The sequence below is a fragment of the Leguminivora glycinivorella genome, chromosome 26, assembly GCF_023078275.1.
Source record: "Leguminivora glycinivorella isolate SPB_JAAS2020 chromosome 26, LegGlyc_1.1, whole genome shotgun sequence".
NCBI classification, from domain to species: domain Eukaryota; kingdom Metazoa; phylum Arthropoda; class Insecta; order Lepidoptera; family Tortricidae; genus Leguminivora; species Leguminivora glycinivorella.
Window position 1 is genome coordinate 10596717 of NC_062996.1, and position 20099 is coordinate 10616815.

Sequence of the window (20099 nt, forward strand, 5' to 3'; positions counted from 1 at the left end):
TGGCGTCCCTTTTTTCGCTTGTTCGAATTCCTTGTATTTGAGATTTGTCTCCTTTTGTTTATTTTGATTTTAAATTCAATTTCATAATGGATGCTGAGGACGATAAATACTTCGGTTTGTGCAAATGTTGCTTCCAAGACGGCAGCTTCAGGAGCTTGTGGGCTGAACACGAAGACAACGGGGTGGTGCAGAACTACGGGGAAATGCTCAATGAATGCTTTTCGCTACAAGTAAGTCGTGGTTTTTGCCGGCTATATATTTTGGTTTCTGAGAAAAAAAATGATCGTTGCAAGTATTTCACTCTTGGATTCATGGACATAGTCAAATAAATTACAGCATACCAGCGTATGAATTCGGCATAAGACTTAGATACAAGACCAGGTAAAGTAGGGTTATGTTATTCTTAATATTCTTCATAAAAAACCTAACTAATCTCTTTTTCCTGTGTGTTGTATTATTTTCTGGTACAATAAAGTGTTTTACTACTACTACTACTACTAACTACTATAGAATAATATATGTATTTACTTCATAATTATGTAGTTTATACTGTTACATATATCATAACTTATAAGTAATTTATAACTACTACAAAATTGGTAATGTTTTCTGCTAAATAATACTGAGCAACTGTCCACCTATTGTCAAATAAGCTAAGATAATAATATAACAAATTGTAACTGAGTTCCTCTAAGCTTGAATTAAACTAATATTTTTGTTACAGTGGCTGAAACCTGACAACGACCAACTGGACCAGATTTGCGATGAGTGCTCCAAGCGGACCATAGACGCTTACAGTTTCCGGCAGCTTATCTTGTCGAGCCAGAAGCAGCTTGTATCCTGCACTGAGCCTGAAGTTACAGAAGTCCTTGGTAAGGCACTGATCCCACCTTAAGTAAGTAAGCTATGAGTAGGGCCCGTAACTTTCATGCCGATGACATCAATTTGACGTCACGCTACATATAGGATGGTTCACATAGTTCTATTGTAATAATTAATCATTATTCATTAATCAATTTAATCGTTTACAAATGACTTCAAAAGTAAGCTATTCATACGTGTAATAATTAATACCTGCTCGATACGTGAAACGAAAACGAAACAATTTGTTTTGTTTTTATAATTGATTGAAATATGGTACAAAACTATTTAATAAAATGTATGTATAAAAAATAAACAAATAATTTAATTTACTTTTCAAGTATCAAGTAGGTATTAATTATTTCAGGTATGAATAGATTAGTTTCGAAGTCTTGATTAAAATGATTTATGAATAGTGATTAATCATTAAATAAAACTCTGAATCATCCTATATGCAGTGTGACATCAAATTTATGTCATCGGCATGAAAGTTACGCTCTGGCTATGAGCTATAAACAAACAAAATTTAAGATAGTAATAACTACTACAAAAATGTGTGGTGACAAGTTGAGAATTTCATGACGCCCTTTCTTCCAGTGGGTGTCGTAGAATTCAACTGTGCGATATGGGTTAAATTGTAGTGTAGGTGAGAGGCTGGCAACCTGTCATTGAAATGTCACAATTTCGTTTCCAATACCTTATCGTCCCCCCACATCTAGCGTCTAGCGACTCTAGCGAGCGTAGCGTCGGGCCAACTGTATGGCAAAGCCTGATGCGTTGCGGCGTCTTATTCCATACAGCTGGCCCGAGGCTACGCTAGATGTGGGGGAACCTTAATTGCCAAGAGTGGCACTGTAACTTTAGCGTAAGTAGTTGTAGTATGTGCTCTGCCTACCCCTTTATGGGATTCAAGGAGTGATTATTTTCTTTTTAACACCCCTATTAACAAAATTCTGACCATTCTATGTATATAAGTATGTATTTATCTATTTAAGTATGTATATCGTCGCTCAGCACCCATAGTACAAGCTTTGCTTAGTTTGGGGCTAAGTTGATCTGTGTAAGGTACCGTCCCCACTCAAGAGACGCATGTCCGCCGACGCGGGACGTACGTCCGCGCCACGCCGCCTGAATGTAATTTTGAATACGTCTACTCAATACATTTTGTGTAGGAAAGACGTAAGACGCGCCCCCAGGCGGCGCGGCGCGCGCCAAGCGACGCGTCGCCTGGGGCGCGCCAAGCGACTTCCCTTGCGCTTCCTTCCTATACAAAATATACTGAGGAGACATTTTTAGGGTTCCGTAGTCAACTAGGAACCCTTATAGTTTCGCCATGTCTGTCTGTCCGTCCGTCCGTCCGTCCGCGGATAATCTCTGTAACCGTTAGCACTAGAATGCTGAAATTTGGTACCAATATGTATATCAATCACGCCAACAAAGTGCAAAAATAAAAAATTGAAAAAAATGTTTTATTAGGGTACCCCCCCTACATGTAAAGTGGGGGCTGATATTTTTTTTCATTCCAACCCCAACGTGTGATATATTGTTGGATAGGTATTTAAAAAAGAATAAAGGTTTACTAAGATCGTTTTTTGATAATATTAATATTTTCGGAAATAATCGCTCCTAAAGGAAAAAAAAGTGCGTCCCCCCCCCTCTAACTTTTGAACCATATGTTTAAAAAATATGAAAAAAATCACAAAAGTAGAACTTTATAAAGACTTTCTAGGAAAATTGTTTTGAACTTGATAGGTTTAGTAGTTTTTGAGAAAAATACGGAAAACTACGGAACCCTACACTGAGCGTGGCCCGACACGCTCTTGGCCGGTTTTTTAAATTACATTCAGGCAGCGTGGCGCTGACGTCCGCTCCGCGACGGCGGACATGCGTCTCTTGAGTGTGAACGGTCCTAAGGTGTCCCCAATATTTATTTATTATTATTTTCTCTCACAGACGCAGAATCCGGTGAAATAACAGTCATCATAAAACATGAAACGGAAGAGTTTGAAGACTACGAAGAGGCGGAATATGAGGAGGTCGAGTATTTGGAGACAGAGGACGGGAGGGAGTTCAACGTGGAAATACTCAATGCGGAGGAGGAACATGTTGATGGTAAGTTATACCATAGAGGAATACGTAATGGAAGAGTTGTTCCATACATCAATAAATGCGAGTTATTTGTATAGGCATAGTTAAGTGACATCTAGCGACAATCACGCGTCAACTAGCGTAAATTATCAGTACTGCTACTTGTCAATAGATGTCGCGACGAACGAAAAGTCTAATGCTCAACAATTTTTAGCTAATATTACAATAGTATTAATCAGTATTCTGTTTTTAATTTCTTCTGCTCTGCTTGTAATATTTTTTCTATTTATTAATAAGTCAGGGAGAAATATATTAAAGTAACTGAGTTGACCGTGACGTCACTCAATTCGATTTTCATATAAATTCCATATTAGCAAGTCGTTCAAATTCGTTTTGACAGTTCTTAAAATGAAGCTGATTTCACTAGGTGGCAAGTAGCCTACAGGTACAGGTGTTCAAAATTCTACCTATAATTCTACCTACCTAACCATATATATTTAAAAGATATGTTTCCCCTCCCCTCGCGCCTCGCCCCGCCCGCGCGGCCCTCTAATTAGTTGTTGACACCTGACAGACTGTTATAAGACATGTGCGAAAACGGTTGTGCTTCCTTGGTGAATTGTGGACCCCAGCCAATCCTGCCTGCAGTTCCTGACTCCCGGAGAGAAGGTTAGTGCATGTCTTTGACCACCTTGACAGATTTTTTGTATTTTTTTTTTTATACTACGTCGGTGGCAAACAAGCATACGGTCCGCCTGATGGAAAACGGTCACCGTAACCTATGAACGCATGCAATGCAAACAGTGTCACATGCGCGTTGCCACCCCATTTGAAACTTGTACATTCCCTTTTGCTGTGTTAAGTACACAGCAAAAAGGAGTGTACAAGTTCCAAGGAGGGTTCGGGTTGCCGATGACTCTAAAGGACAATATACGGAACAAGTTAGTTCCGTAAGTCCTCCCGCCATCAGCACCGCACCCTCGTTGAGCTCTGGCAGCCTTACTCACCGGCAGGAACACAACACTACGAGTAGGGTCTAGTGCTATTTGGCTGCGGTCTTCTGTAAGGCGGAGGTACTACCCCAGTTGGGCTCTGCTCTAGATTCGAGCGAGATGATATCCGCTGTGCTGTGCCCTACCACACAAAGCGGAATATCATTCGCTATGCCCTACCTCCTATAATGTATGTATGTCTATTTTGCCCCCTCTTGTCCGTTCATAAACATGTACTATTGTCTATTTTTCACATCTTAAAGAAAGTAGACAACTTTAACACATTTTTATTAATATTAATATTGCAGACCCAGATTATTACCCGGAAGTGCCCATCAAACAGGAAACAAGGTGGCGGCCGAAGAAGAAGCGAGGCGAGAGGAAGCGAACTTACAAGAACTACACCGCTGAAGATCTGAAGCAGAGCTTTGAGGTAAGAACTCAATAAGTGTTTGCAGTGTCAAGCAACGCGCATGTAACACCCGTGGAGTTGTTCATAGGCTGCTTACTAGAGATGGGCCGAATATTCGGTAAATATTCGGTATTCGGCATATTCGGCAAGTTTTCCAATGTTCATATTCGGTTATATTGCCGAATATTTACCGAATAAACAAAGTAAATAAATAACGTAAGTTATTTCGTTTTTCATTGGATAATGACATCCTACTTCAGCATTCTAAGGAACCACCAAAGGAAGATAAAATGCGTTAAGATATAAGTACCTACAATAATTATGTAAAAAAACTGAAAATAACGTAGTTTAAGAAACAAAAACCAAAATTTTCTTCGGCACTAAATTATAGAAACAATAAGAGCCTTAGTACCCATTGCCAATCATTGAAAGTTTTTAACTCTAGCCAGGATTTAAAATATGGCGGAACCGAATGTTCGCTTCGGTAGCAGCTGAACCGAATGTTCGGCCGAATATTCGTATTTGGCAAAGTCTGTATCCGGCCCATCTCTATTCTAGACTAATAGTTATTTGTTATACAAGGGTGCAAAGTTGTATTTTAACGCCGAGTGTGGAATTGAAAAACGAGCAAGTGAAAGGATTCTATAGTTGAACCACGAGCGAAGCGAGTGGTTCGAGAATATAATCCTGAACTTGCGAGTTTTTTAACACACGAGAAGTAAAATACATTTGCACCCGAGTGTAACACAAAACTTTTCCCCTCACTATAGCGAGGAAACTACAACGCAAAAAATGCGTTTATCATAAAAGCTTTATATCGGGATTGTGAGAGTAAATCATACTCAGATTTAACATAATTACCATTTATTACAAATCTTTGATAATAAGCAATACTTTCACAAGCAATCACGATAGCAGAGTTACCTTGTTTACTCGTCGAGCTCCAAACTAGAAGTGTCGTCCTTCAGATTGACCGACTGACAGTTACTGATAAAAAAATATCAAACGAGGGTGGCTTGAAATTACGTTGTTTCAGTCTACCCATAGTATTTATGAAAATAATCAAAACAAACAAGGTAGATTAAACTTCTGCATTAAAACTATCTTGATTTGTCAATCACAATTGACAATAACCAAAAACAAAGCTTACAGTCGGCCATTCTGATAAAACGAAGTCCTCTCGTTTTGCAACATTCTAAACCTATTGATCAACTCCATTAGTAAACTATAATTCATTAAATATTGTATCTTATACATTCTGTTTTTATTGATATCCGTTAGTATTAACAGAACTTACATATATTTAATAACTCTTAAGATAACTCTTACTTTTATCGAATTATATTTAAAAAAAAAATGATTAAGCAAGTGTAGTACGATCGGTATAACTTCCTGGTATTCTAACGGAAAACAAAAGAACATGGTGTATAATAAAATGTATACACATTATATAAAATAGGAGAGAAAAAAAATACAATCATAAAAAAAAAGCACATTCGAATTTGTTCGGCCATCTTAACAAAACTAATTGTTCCATCAATTACGTGTTGTATGTACATACATTTTTTTACTAAAATTTGCTTACACTGTACATAATATCGTTTTTTTTATATATATATATATAAACATATATATACTCGAGCTACAACACATTTATTAATAATTGTTATATTTGTATATATAAAAAATAATAGCCATTAGCTAAATACATCTTAACATATGGACATTATATTTATCACAAGTTTCTTTCAGTATGATTATGCGAATCATATCACGTATAATATATTGCATTTATTCCTTAATTATTTTAACATTACAATATATATGTACAACATATAATCAATCTTTAATAATTCCTTATTCATCATCATCATTAATCCATAAATCATTCCTTATCATAATCATGTTTTGAGCACACTCCCAGTTGTCTTGCGACTCATTTGTGTGTCAATTCATGTTTTCATTATCTTGGACTGAACACACTCCCATTTGTCCTTAAGACTCCTTTGTGTGCCAATCCAAGATCTTCATAATCAATTTACCAAACTGAACACACTCCCAATTGTCTTACGACTCATATGTGCGTCAGTATTGGTCAAAATCATATTCCTGTCATCAATACAAAAAACATTATATCACTCATGTTTATACAGTATCATTTCATTGTCATCATCAACATCAAAATCATTTTAGTTTGCATATTCTACAGCTCCTATTCAGTATTCAAATTATCCTCGCCCTGTGGCGGATCATCTGTAATATTTTCATTTACATCCCTCATGTCTACTCCTATATCGTTATCGTCGCTATCGCTACTTGAGTCAACAATATCCCGCGTAAACGTTAACCATGGGTGTATTTTATCAACCGCAATAACCGCTTCGTACCTTCGGTTTTGTTTTCGGGTTATAGGGGTATCTTCAACTAAATACCTATCCATGTCCAATACTTTGATTATTTTATAAGGTCCTTGTAATTTAGGTAAGAGTTTTTTTGATTTGCCGTTATTGCTATTAATATCTCTTTCAATCCTAACAAGATCCCCTACCTCATACCTTTGGGCACTTTTTCTACACTTATCGAATCTATCCTTATTTTTTTGCTGTTCTTCGCGAATTTTATTATTAACCTCAAACCGCACGTCATCTATTGGGCGTTGATTCGAACTATCATGATCTATTAACGATGCTACTAGTCCGTCCCCCTTGGTTCTCAGTCTAGTCCCAAAAACAACTTCAGCCGGACTTCTCCCAATAGCCTTGTTTAATGTGGTATTAAGTCCTAGCTGTATTTCTTCTATATGTGTATCCCATTCATTCTCATTATGATTGTGGTTTTTCACCGAGAGCGATGCCAATATGGTTCGGTTGTATCTCTCTACCTGGCCATTCGCTCTCGGTGTAGCCACTGCATTTAAAACGTGTCTTATACCTAATGCCGATACGAATTGCTTAAATCCTTTGCTCGTGAATGATGTGCCCCTGTCACTTATTAAGCGGCTAGGTATACCGAAATAGCTCATGAAGTTATTAAGAACCCTGATAGTTGTTCTCGTTTTGGTGTTTCTTACCGCATATAAGCACGAATATTTAGTGTACGCATCTACCAAAACTAAAAGATACGAGTTTTTCGACTTGCTTCTAATAAATGGCCCTAAGTGATCGAGATGTACCGTGTGAAAGGGCTGGTCTACTTTCGGTATCGGTTGAAGCATTCCCTGTCGCTTGCCTGCTGGGGTTTTGTAATAAGAGCACTCTAGACATGACTGTACATACTTTCTGACGAATTTGTTCATTTTGGGAAACCAGTATAAGGCTTTTATTTTATCTAAAGTCTTTTCTACTCCAAAATGGCCAAGTTCGTCATGATTTTTTTTAGTAACTGCCATCGGAACCCCTTAGGTACTAACCATTTCAATTGACCGTCTACTAGTCTATACACTTTACCATTTTTAATTTGATAGTTTTTATGGATGTCTACAACTTTGGGAGATTCAGGGTCTTCTAAAGTGCTCTTAATCCGCTTAACTTCCTCATCAGTTCCTTGGATGGTGGTTAACCAATCTTCAGTTTCTACCAATAGTATATCGAACACAGGCTCGGGTTCGTCTACCATTGGGATAGCGTTGCGGCTTAGCGCGTCAACGTGACTCATGCGATTCCCTGGTCTGTATTCGATGTTACAATCGTATTCCTGCAACTGCAACCACCATCTACTAATTCGAGGTATCATATCTCTCTTCGACAGAGTAGTACGCAATGCACTACAATCCGTCACTATTGTAAATTTTATACCCAACACATATACTCTAAACCTATTCAAGGATGCTATCACTGCCAGGGTCTCGAGTTCGAAAGAATGATATTTCTGTTCTTCCAAGGTAGTTTGCCTGCTATAGTACGACACTGCACGCCATCTACCTTGGTCATCCTGTTGCAACAAAATTCCACCGATACCAGTCTTACAAGCATCGGTGTGAATTTGTGTGTTAGCTTGAGGGTTGTACAGAGCAAGAATAGGTCTTTTAGTTAGTTCTGATTTCAAAGTATTGAACGCATTTTCTTGCTCCGTACCCCATTCCCATTTCCTATCCTTTTTAAGCAGACTAGTCAAGGGATTGGCAATTATAGCGAAGTTTTTTACAAAACGACGGAAAAAACTCGCCAAGCCTATAATAATAATAATAATAATAGTTTTTTTTATAATGTGTTTATATGTTTTATATTGTTTTGTAAGTGTTTTATTTTATTTTACTTTTATACTCATATTGTAAAAAACCTAATCTAAGAAAAGAAATAAATAAAGGTTATAATAATAATAATAATATTAATTTATTTAGGACCAACTTGGATCATTTTTGTTAGTAACATAATATATAGAACAACTTAAGACTAGTGTTAGTATACGTAACTATTTACATTTAACTTAAATCTACTTATTCCTAAGTGCATGGGTCATGCAGCAATTATTTAGGTATAGGCCATCAACCCTGTCCGCAATCATGGTCAGGATGCTGTTGGAGCTGGCCCGTATCCTGCGCACCAGGGATGTGGCTCGCTTACGCATAGTGGTGTAGAAGCAGTCTACCCGCGCCTCTGCGAACATCCCTGACGCGCTACAAAATCTGGACAGCCCCATCAGCATCCTGTACGCGTTGTTATATTGAACGCGCAGAGCGTTGTACCGTTTATATGTATAGTCTGCCCACAGGCTGCTTGTGTAGAAACTAGTACAGTAGGCTCTGAACAAACTAACTTTGACTTCTTTAGAGCAGCAAGCAAACCTGCGGGCTATCATATTTGCCCTGACGGACAACGCTCTGCGCTCACGCTCAATATCGGCATCGTCTTTAAGGTCAGCGTTTATCAAATGTCCTAAGTATTTAAATTGGCAATTTATACTTAAAGGTTGTCCATTTAATTTCACTTGAGGAAACATTGGCGGACATTTACCCTTGACCCTAAAGACAACGCATTCGCTCTTGCGGACGTTGTAAACCAACCCATGGCTCGCCGCGTATCGTTCACAAATCGAGATAAGTTTGGCGAGCCCACATGCTGAGGCGCTGAGCAGCACCATGTCGTCCGCGTAGCTCAAGTTGTTGACGCACACTCCGTCTATGTGACACCCGACACGAGTGCTGCTCAGCTCCTCAATAAGGGCGTTTACATAGATATTAAAAAGCTTCGGTGAGGTAAGCCCGCCCTGCCTAACGCCGCATTCGAGCCCGTACGGCTGCGAATACGCGTCCGACCACCTTACGACATTGACCTGGTTATGGTACCAGTATTTAAATATACCTTGAACATCGGCTGGCATTTTTAACTCGGCCAGCTTCTGCCACAAAATGTCATAATGAACCAGGTCTAATGCCCTAGATAGGTCTAGGAAGCACGCGTAAATCGCCGTCCGTCTGTCCGTATAGTACTTTACGGTCTGCTTCAGCGCCAAAATAGCACTCTCTGTCGATAACCCTGATTTAAAACCAAACTGGTTGTCGTGGGCCTTAAAACGCTGGTCTATTTGGCAATTAAGCAGTCCGTCAAGCACCTTTGCAGTTATCGTAGCGAGCGAAATGGGCCTATAGTTGCCTTTGTCACTAATATCGCCCGTCTTATTTTTCACTATTGGGACCACCACAGTCCTCATCATGTCGGCGGGTAAGTAAGTGTGCTGAACGCAAAAAGTGTAAAACATCGCCAGTACCCTTGCTAGGTGTGGGCCGGCATGACGAAGGTGCTCGATACTGAGGCCGTCGTGGCCAGGAGACTTCCCTCGCGCCATGGACTTTAAGGCATTCCTAACGTCCGTCGCGGTAAATGAGGTCTTCATCTCCTGCCCACCCGAGCCACAGCCTCCAGCATTATCTGCCCGCGATGGTCCCAACGGTGATTTAACAGAAAAGTGTTCTTTAAATAGTTCTATAAATTGTCGAACTTCGTGTTGATTTATTGGTCGCTTAAAATTTTGTACAGCATCAGTTTTCCTCAGTCCTGGCCGCACCCCTTCTTTGTTTATCTCAAATCCTAAGTAATCAATCGTCCTACAGAAGAACTTACATTTTGATAGCTTTAGTGTTAGGCCTGCTTCTCTAATCAATTTTAAAACCATTTCCAATCGCTCCATTCCCTGTTCAACACTATGAGCCGGTATTATTATATCGTCCATAAATGCAAAAGCTTCTTTATTTTTGAGATCCTTGAGCATAGTATTTATAGTCTTTTGGAACATAGACGGCGCGTTAGCCAATCCAAACGGGACACGCGTAAATTGGTACTGGCCGTCAGGCGTGACAAATGAGGTCTTGTCTTGTGAGTCCGGAGCGATAGGTATTTGGTAATACCCTGATGCAAGATCGAGGGTAATAAAATAGTCATAGCCCCCTAACTGATCTATCTGGTCTTCTATTCTTGGTAGAGGGTAGTGCTCTTTAACCGTTTTTGAATTTAAGGCCCTATAATCCACACAGAGTCGCTGGTCCCCCGTTTTCTTTTGCACTAACAATATAGGGCTGGCATAAGATGAAGTGGATTCGGTTATGATGCCACATTCCAACATTTCCTTAATCATTTGTTTTACTTTATCTCTTTCAGAATATGCCAGCCTATAAGGTCTGTAAACTACAGGGGTATTGTCTTTCAGGGTAATTGTCATCTCGTTTAAATTAGTTAATCCTAAGTCGTTTAAACTGAATGAGAAGCAATCTCTGTACTTTTTCAATAGCAGCTCTAATCTATTATGGTCTTCTAAATTTAATTCTGTCTTTAAATCATCTGTGAAATAATTATTTTCTTCTACATCTATTTTATTAACTTCAGCACAATTATTTTCTTCAAAAATACAAGCTCTTGCCAATAACTGTCCTTGACAAAAAACAGCCGGCAAAGAATTCAAGTTAACTACCATTACACACCCCTTTCCGTTTACCAAAGAATAAAGACCAGGTAAAATACAGTATTTATTCGCGCCAATAAATCTTATAGATTCATTCACATACACCTTGCAAGTATAATCAGATTCAGTCTCGATAGGTACCATATTCATACACTGAACCGTTACTTCAGAATTTACAGTTAATTTCAATTTAACTGGCTCGTTATCTTGTTTCATTGACGGTACTTGGTGCAAAATTAGTTTTTCATTCGTTTTGATAATTATTAAACCATCTCGCTCCGTAAATGTGTGTCCGAGTAATAAGGAATGCTTTAGCAAATGATCTGGTACTATCAATACTTCTATCGAGGCTTTAACTGACTGCACTTGCAATCGTAAAGTACATTTGCCTATAGGTTTTATATAGCCATTACCAAATCCTTTTAAAAACGTCAAATTATCTGTGGAATGACTGACCCCCAATTCAAGAAAATCACTATGTCTAATAAGGGTACCCTGGCATCCGAGGTCTACGAAGCACATTTTGGGTTTATCGTTAACCAAAATAGGAAGAACATACTTTTTGTCTACCTCCCCGGCAAATTTAACTTCTAACACCGAATTTTCCGCCTGACTATTTTTATTATTGTCGTTGTTGGTTTTGGTTAAACGCCTGCAATTAATACTCTGATGTCCTAATCGTTTGCATACTGTACACGTTATCAAGGGTTTTGAACACTTGAAACTTGGGTGACCGACCTCATTGCAGTTAAAACATTTAATAGTATTCAATCGCGTATTATCTTTCTGTGGTTCACTCGATTTCTTGGTGAAAGGGAAACGCCTATCTTTTGAATCCTCAGTTTTTATAGATTTTAGGTACGCTAAGAGTTCTTCAGGTTCATTAAATTTACCAGCCTGGGCTCCTAATCTAACCCCTTTATCGTCCAAGCCGTATATGATACAATCTACTGCTCGTTTGTCAGTTATTCCACATCTGTTAAGCAAATTCATTTTATGATAAAAATATTGCTCAAGTGTTTCATTATGCCTCACTTTCCTGTCTAACATTTCATGTAAAAGTTGTGCGTAATTTTGAACAGTGGGAAACGTTTTTGCTAACTTTTCTTTCCATTCTAGCCATGTGTAATTAAGTGACGGTAAACCTTGGTACCAGACTTTTGCAACACCACCTAATTTAGGCAAGGCATAATGAATCAATTGAGTTTCCGTCCATTTATACAAAGTCGAACACTCCTCTACTTTTTTAATCCACGCGTCTATTGTTTGCTCTTTATTGGCTGGATCGAATTCCGGGACCGCGTTAGTATTCATTGAAAAATGATTCTGATGTTGAGATGTAGACGCAGGCAACGATTTCATTAAATCCATAACGTCTTGCAAAGAAAATGTGTTACCGCGCCTGTTTGAACTATGTTTACTACTACTACCACGGTAATTTCTAATCATTTTATCGTCACTGCTACAAGAACTGGAAGCACTCACGGTTGATCGCCGCTCGCGTCGTCTTTCCCGTCGACTTGAAGACGGCGTGTTGTATCGGCGACGCTTGGTTCGCTCGCTGCTACACGGCGACCGCAATCTCTTCCTCGATGATCGTGAACGTTCACGAGACGGCGGTGAGCGATCTCTTAGCGCCCGAGAGCGCTTCAAAGGCGTCCGTGAACGCTTTCTGGGTGTCCGTGATCGCTCCCTTGGAGACCGCGAACGCGGCCTTGAAGGCCGCTTGCCGCGCGAGCGTGACCGGGTCCTGCTGCGTCGCGCATGCCGTTGCCGCGTGACGCGTCGCCCTCGATCTGGCAGCTCCTCGCGCCGCCGTGCTGTCGCGTTCAGTATCACTGAGCCCTCGCCCTCGCTCATATCCTCTTCGCCGTGTTCATCCGACATTATACTTCCTGTTTTGAAATGAATCACTCATTAGCTAAAAACTAATTTACACGCTTAGAATATCAGTTCAAGTTATGATTTAAAAGGGTTTGAGTATTTCAAATATCTATGTACAATAAAACTGACCGAATGGTATGTGGACATGTGAATCCCTATTTCTGAACTAAAAGCTTTATATCGGGATTGTGAGAGTAAATCATACTCAGATTTAACATAATTACCATTTATTACAAATCTTTGATAATAAGCAATACTTTCACAAGCAATCACGATAGCAGAGTTACCTTGTTTACTCGTCGAGCTCCAAACTAGAAGTGTCGTCCTTCAGATTGACCGACTGACAGTTACTGATAAAAAAATATCAAACGAGGGTGGCTTGAAATTACGTTGTTTCAGTCTACCCATAGTATTTATGAAAATAATCAAAACAAACAAGGTAGATTAAACTTCTGCATTAAAACTATCTTGATTTGTCAATCACAATTGACAATAACCAAAAACAAAGCTTACAATCACTGCTTCCAGTAGTTCCACAGGTGGTAAATCATCTTTATTACTAGATTCACCTACTTTTATCAATTTTAAGGCAGTTAATTTGACTTTATTCAAGGTCAAATTACTTTACCCACTAGTGGATAAATGCGTTTTTACCCGCTGGTATTAAAGGACATAACACGTGTTTCCGAGCTAGTGAGGGGAAAACTTGTTTATTTGATTCAGGCAGCCAAAAGCGGTCGGATGTCAGTGGCGGAGGCGGCCGCCGCGTACAACGTGCCGCGGAAGACTGTTGCCGCACGACTTTTAAATGATAGGAGAGGCAGTGAGTACTTATTTCTAACTGACTTCACAGGACTTTCTTCTTAGAAATCAGAAATATTTATTGTTTAAACTGTGTAGGTACAAGAAGTAACAATAGGTACATTTTTCAGTGAGAGTATCAACAGTTTTACCCTTTTCGGGCATACAATGTATTTGCCTTAAACTAAATTTTTGACTTATGCCCAATTACTAAATTTTAATTTAGGTTACATAATTATAACATACATACATACATACATACAATCACGCCTGTATCCCATAAAGGGGTAGGCAGAACACATGAAACTACTAAAGCTTCAGTGCCACTCTTGGCAAATAAGGCGTTGAAAGAAAACTAAACTGTGACATTGCAGTGACAGGTTGCCAGCCTCTCGCCTACGCCACAATTTAACCCATATCCCATAGTCGCCTCCTACGACACCCACGGGAAGAAAGGGGGTGGTGAAATTCTTTTCCCGTCACCACACAGGCTACAAAATGTATTTGCCTTAAACTAAATTTTTAACTTATATCCTATACTAAATTTTAATTTAGGTTACATAATTATAAAATTCTTAAATTATAGAAAACTTAACACTTACCAGGAATTAGTCCCGAATGAAAGAGGTTATCAAATCTTTTTTTATTGTTGCTTCATGGAATCAACGGAAGTAGAAGTTCCGTCGTTTCTGAATTGGTTTAAAAAATGCATCTTTTAACTTTTGTAAAAATGAGCGTCACTCGTTATTAATATTATGATGTATATTTTTAAAAATATTATCTTGTGTTTCGCCTGAGTTAAGGTAGCTAAAAGTTAGCGCTTAGGCACTGGTCCCACCGCGAGCTAGTAAACTATGAGCTATCGGCTACCCGCCACGGCGCCGCGGCGGGTGAGCCGGGCTACTATAGTTCATCGCCCAGCTATGACATCTCTGTCACTTTTATATTCACGGAAGCGATTATCTTTTGTCCCTTGAAATAGCCGATAGCTCATAGTTTACTAGCTCGCGGTGGGACCAGTGCCTTAAGGAGAAAAAACTAAAGATATGTGTATACATTTATTAGCATTTTTATTTTCGTCAATTCGTTTTAATTTAATCTCACTATTTTGATTATTTTTAAGAATACAATACAATCAAAAACTCATACAAGAGTCAAAAATCATAATGTGTCACTTATATAATAAACTAGCTTTTGCCCGCGGCTTCGCTCGCGTTAGAGAGAGACAAAAAGTAGCCTATGTCACTCTCCATCCCTTCAACTATCTCTACTTAAAAAATCACGTCAATTCGTCGCTCCGTTTTGCCGTGATCGACGGACAATCAAACAGACACACACACTTTCCCATATTATAATATTAGTATGGATTAATAATCATGTATTACATATTTACACACGGTATTATCTATTTTATTAAACTAATCAAATCCATGTTTTTTTTTTCAGTACCCATTTTTACAAAAACCGAGAAAGACGACGGCCTAATAAAGGAAGTGAAGACACTCTTAACTTATACCAACATGACGCCATACAAGTCTCGCACGGCGCACTACCACTGCGCCTATTGCGGCACCGAGGGACCCATGTTCGAAGACACGGACGAACTGAGGACCCATACGAGGACACAGCACGCTGGTAAATAAAATCTACAATATGACTTGCATGGTCCCCATATAGCTCCAATGACCCTCGCATGCCTTCAAATGATCCTCCAATGACCCTCAAATTACCCTAACATGTCACCCAAAATGACATTTAGAGGTGGCCCCAAAATGATCCTAACGTGGCCCCGAAAGTACCCTAGAGTGGCCCCAAAATTATCCTAACATGGCCTCAAAATGACCTAACGTGACCCCAAAACTACCCTAAAGTGTCCTAAAATAACCTTAACATGGCCCCAAAATGGCCCTAACGTGGCCTCAAAATGATTCCATTGTGGCCCCAAAACTACCCTACAGTGGCCCCAAAATGACCCTAACATGGTCCCAAAATGACCCTAATGTAGCCCCAAAACTACTTTAAAGTGGCCCCAAAACTACCCTAAAGTGAACCCAAATCTCCCTAACGTTGCCTCATAATGACCCTAATGTGGCCCTAAAACTACCCTAAAGTGGCCCCAAAACTACCCTAAAGTGGCCCCAAAATGATCCCAACATGGCTTCAATATGACCCTATCGTGGCCCCATAATGACCTTAATGTGACCCCAAAAACGACCTTAAAGTGACCCCAAAATGACCCTATGGCGGCCCCATAATTACCCTAACATTGCCCTAAAATGACCACTAAACTATTACTAAAACATGGGACCAATATGGCCCTAATATGACTAGAAGATGATCCCAACATGACGCCATACAAGTCTCGCACGGCGCACTACCACTGCGCCTATTGCGGCACCGAGGGACCCATGTTCGAAGACACGGACGAACTGAGGACCCATACGAGGACACAGCACGCTGGTAAATAAAATCTACAATATGACTTTTACATGGTCCCTAAATGGTCCCCATATGGCTCCAATGACCCTCGAACATGTCACCCAAAATGACCTTAACGTGGCCCCAAAACTACCCTAAAGTGCCCCAAAATGACCGTAACGTGGCCCTAAAACGACCCTATCGTGGCGCCAAAATCGACCGCCAAGGCCAAAGGCCAAGTTGGTCAAAGGCGCCTAGCCTTCAGAGATAACATACACTAGAGAAATTTCGACTGGTACCTGGGCGGTCGGGGTGGTGTAGCGGTTTATCACGTCAGCCCCGATAGCTGGAGACCCGGTTCCATTCCCGGCTTTGCCACCAGGGCCATTTTTTTTTCAAAGTTGTCCACCCTTCTTTTTTTTCAAAATCGCGAGCCCTTTCAATTCTAATAGGAGAAAAAAAGTGTCCCAAGGTTTTTTTCCATTCCGCTACCATTTGTTCATACATTTTATATGGCGGTAACAGAATGGAAGGTTCGAAAAAATATATGGAAATCTTGGGACATTTTTTTTCTCCTATCAGAATCGAAAGACCTCGCGTTTCTGAGTATTACTCGCGTAAAAAATACCTCTGTTACAAAAAAGTGGGGTGGACAACTTTGAAAAAAATGGCCCACCAGTGGGCTTGATCGCTTTGTCTTTATTGTATTGTGCTATCTCAGTTTGAGTGAGTTTGTAACTCATGAAAAAAATGTGTTTTCTTTTCAGGCGAAAGAACCAAAGCGGTAGAGAACTTCCTTCGCCCACTCTGGCTGAACGAGATCCTCAAAGTTGACATCGAGAACCTACTCTGCACCGTCTGCTGCACCGCTCTCCTCACATGGAACGACATGTTCAAACACCTCACCGAGAAGCATAACCTCATCTTCGAAGAGGCCTACACTCGAGTCATACCTTATATACTATCCCCGGAGATCCACTGCGCTCTATGTAAAACCAGGTTCCCGAATTACCACCATCTCGATGCACATATGAACGCTCATTACAATAATTATGTTTGCTCCGAGTGTGGTGACACATTTCTAGCATCGTCCCGGTTAAAGAAACATCTCAAAATCCATGATACAGGCAGATTTGTCTGCGATGAGTGCGGAAAGGTATTCACTTTAGACAAGTATAGGAAGAAACATGTCGAACTAGTGCATAAGCTCGAACATAAAATTCAGTGTCTATATTGTCCGGAGAAGTTCTTAAACACTTATCCGAGACATTTACATGTATTAGAACATCATAAAGAAAAAGTTAAGTCTATAACATGTGAACTGTGTGGAAGGATTTTCGATTGGAGACCATATTTCCTAGCCCACGTTCGTAGGACGCATAATAATGAAAAGAACTATTCTTGCACAGTTTGCAATCGTAGGTTTTTCCTAAAAACCGAGTTGAAAAGACATGAAATGGCGGCGCATTTGAAAGTGAAGCCAAAGTGTAGGGCGGTCGCTCAGCTACCTAATCCCAAGCCGGGTAAATACGCGTGTAGTTTCTGTGGGAAACAGTATTCTAATAAGAATTGTTTAATCACTCATTTTAATACGCATGAAGTTGTGTTAGATGTGGATCAGTTGAAGGCTATTACTGAGAAATGTGAAGTTAGTAAGAGCGGGCTTAGCACTTCTATTGATTCTTAAAAAAAAAAAAGTAAATCTATTGATAACTTCGGAATGTATTGACCTTCTTCTTCTTCCTTGCGTTATTTGCTACAGCTCATGGGAGCCTGAGGTCCGCTTTGACAACTAATCCCAAGATTTGGAGGCACTAGTTTTACGAAAGCGACTGCCATCTAACCCTTCAACCTGAAGGGTAACTAGGCCTTATTGGGATTAGTCCGGTTTCCTCACGATGTTAATCCTTCACCGAAAAGCGACTGGCAAATATCAAAAGACATTTCGCACATAAGTTCCGAAAACTCATTGGTAGGAGCCGGGGTTCGAACCCGCGACCCCCGGATCGAAAGTCGCATGCTCTTACCGCTAGGCCACCAGCGCTTCATTGATAATATTGACCATTTCTAAAAACTTTTATATACGGTCAACCAAATTATAAATTACAATAGTACATTACTACAGAGGCCGGGACAAAGGGGGTTGCCGGCCGAAGACATATAGACGGCCGAGCGAAGCAAGGCCGGATAGGTCTGAGGCGGGCAACCCCATTTCCCGCCGAGGTATGTATAGTGCTTTTCTCAAACATGGTATGAAATAAATAAAGTCTACTGAAAATAGTAACTTTGGATGGCTGTATCTCCTAAACGGTGCGTCGTAGCGCAAAAATAATCGAATTTTCGTTCCCCTTTGATATACGCTTATAAAAAAACAAAAAGTTAAAAAAAATTCAAAAAAAAAACGAAAAAATTTTTTTTTGTATGAAAACGCACCCAAAATCAAATATTGTCTAGGGCCCGTACCAGTTGCAGTCGGCACGTCTATAAAGCCCCTTATAGTTTTTTTTTAATTGGCTTAATACCTGGATGTTATGTCACAATTATCTGTGTTTGGAAATTAAAAAAGAAGACTGCCGTCCTTGGCCTGCAAGGTTTGTATGAAATTCCATTATCTATCAATCGTCCTAGCCGCACCTGCAACGTCATACTTCCCTGCCAATTATAAGGCACATAACATCAATATTTCATACCATGTTTGAGAAAAATTAATTAAATTAAATATTAAAATACGGCAAATATGAAAAAGTAAGTCAGCGGCGCATTGTCTTTATAAGACGCGTGCCTTCCTAAACCTTGACGTTGGCGGAATCATCGACGAGAGACATAACACTTGATTGAAAATGTAGGGGCGAAGGTTTAATTCCCGTAAAAAAACTTGAATTTCGCGCCATTTTTAGGGTTCCGTAGTCAACTAGGAACCCTTATAGTTTCGCCATGTCTGTCTGTCCGTCCGTCCGTCCGTCCGTCCGTCCGTCCGTCCGCGGATAATCTCAGTAACCGTTAGCACTAGAAAGCTGAAATTTGGTACCAATATGTATATCAATTACGCCAACAAAGTGCAAAAATAAAAAATGGAATAAAATGTTTTATTAGGGTACCCCCCCTACATGTAAAGTGGGGGCGGATTTTTTTTTTCATTCCAACCCCAACGTGTGATATATTGTTGGATAGGTATTTAAAAATGAATAAGGGTTTAGTAAGATCGTTTTTTGATAATATTAATATTTTCGGAAATAATCGCTCCTAAAGGCAAAAAAGTGCGTCCCCCCCCCCTCTAACTTTTGAACCATATGTTTAAAAAATATGAAAAAAATCACAAAAGTAGAACTTTATAAAGACTTTCTAGGAAAATTGTTTTGAACTTGATAGGTTTAGTAGTTTTTGAGAAAAATACGGAAAACTACGGAACCCTACACTGAGCGTGGCCCGACACGCTCTTGGCCGGTTTTTTTTTGTGCCAAGATTTGGTTGACCGTCTATAGTAAAGTTATTGATAATGATAACTTTTTGACATGATAACATTGACCATTTATGAAAAAAATTGTGGCAAATGATTTCGTATTTCTTTATTTGCTGAATATGGGTTTACAAAGATGTACAATAAAATATAGTTCAACCAAATTTAATTTTAATTTAAATTCATTGTAAAATTCATGCAGTGATTTATAAGTTACATTTAGACTGTTTCACTAAGAATTCTGATATCCATAATTATAACACTAGAAACAAAAATAAGCTTGCCATAAAGA

The 20099-nt window shown here is 39.5% G+C and overlaps 1 protein-coding gene across 2 annotated transcripts; it reads left to right on the plus strand.

The window, feature by feature from the left end:
• The first annotated feature begins 4 nt into the window (after positions 1–4).
• LOC125239835 (gastrula zinc finger protein XlCGF57.1-like) lies at positions 5–18185 on the plus strand. Of its 2 annotated transcripts, XM_048147549.1 has the most exons (8): positions 5–230; positions 725–872; positions 2815–2973; positions 4250–4374; positions 13855–13954; positions 15379–15452; positions 16278–16392; positions 17118–18185. In XM_048147549.1, the coding sequence occupies exons 1-8, from the start codon at positions 87–89 to the stop codon at positions 18035–18037; spliced, it is 1785 nt and encodes a 594-aa protein (XP_048003506.1). In that variant the 5' UTR covers positions 5–86; the 3' UTR covers positions 18038–18185. The 2 variants fall into 2 exon arrangements, with proteins under 2 accessions (XP_048003506.1, XP_048003507.1); XM_048147550.1 differs by lacking the exon at positions 16278–16392 and having other exon boundaries at positions 15379–15567.
• Positions 18186–20099: the final 1914 nt, after the last annotated feature.

What these genes read in the sequence shown, in the direction of transcription:
- LOC125239835 (XM_048147550.1), top strand. Translation starts at nt 87, where the DNA reads ATGGATGCTGAGGACGATAAATACTTCGGTTTGTGCAAATGTTGCTTC. An exon ending in ATGAATGCTTTTCGCTACAA is followed by an intron (nt 231 to 724) that starts GTAAGTCGTGGT and finishes TTTTTGTTACAG; the next exon opens with TGGCTGAAACCTGACAACGA. An exon ending in ATCTGAAGCAGAGCTTTGAG is followed by an intron (nt 4,375 to 13,854) that starts GTAAGAACTCAA and finishes TATTTGATTCAG; the next exon opens with GCAGCCAAAAGCGGTCGGAT.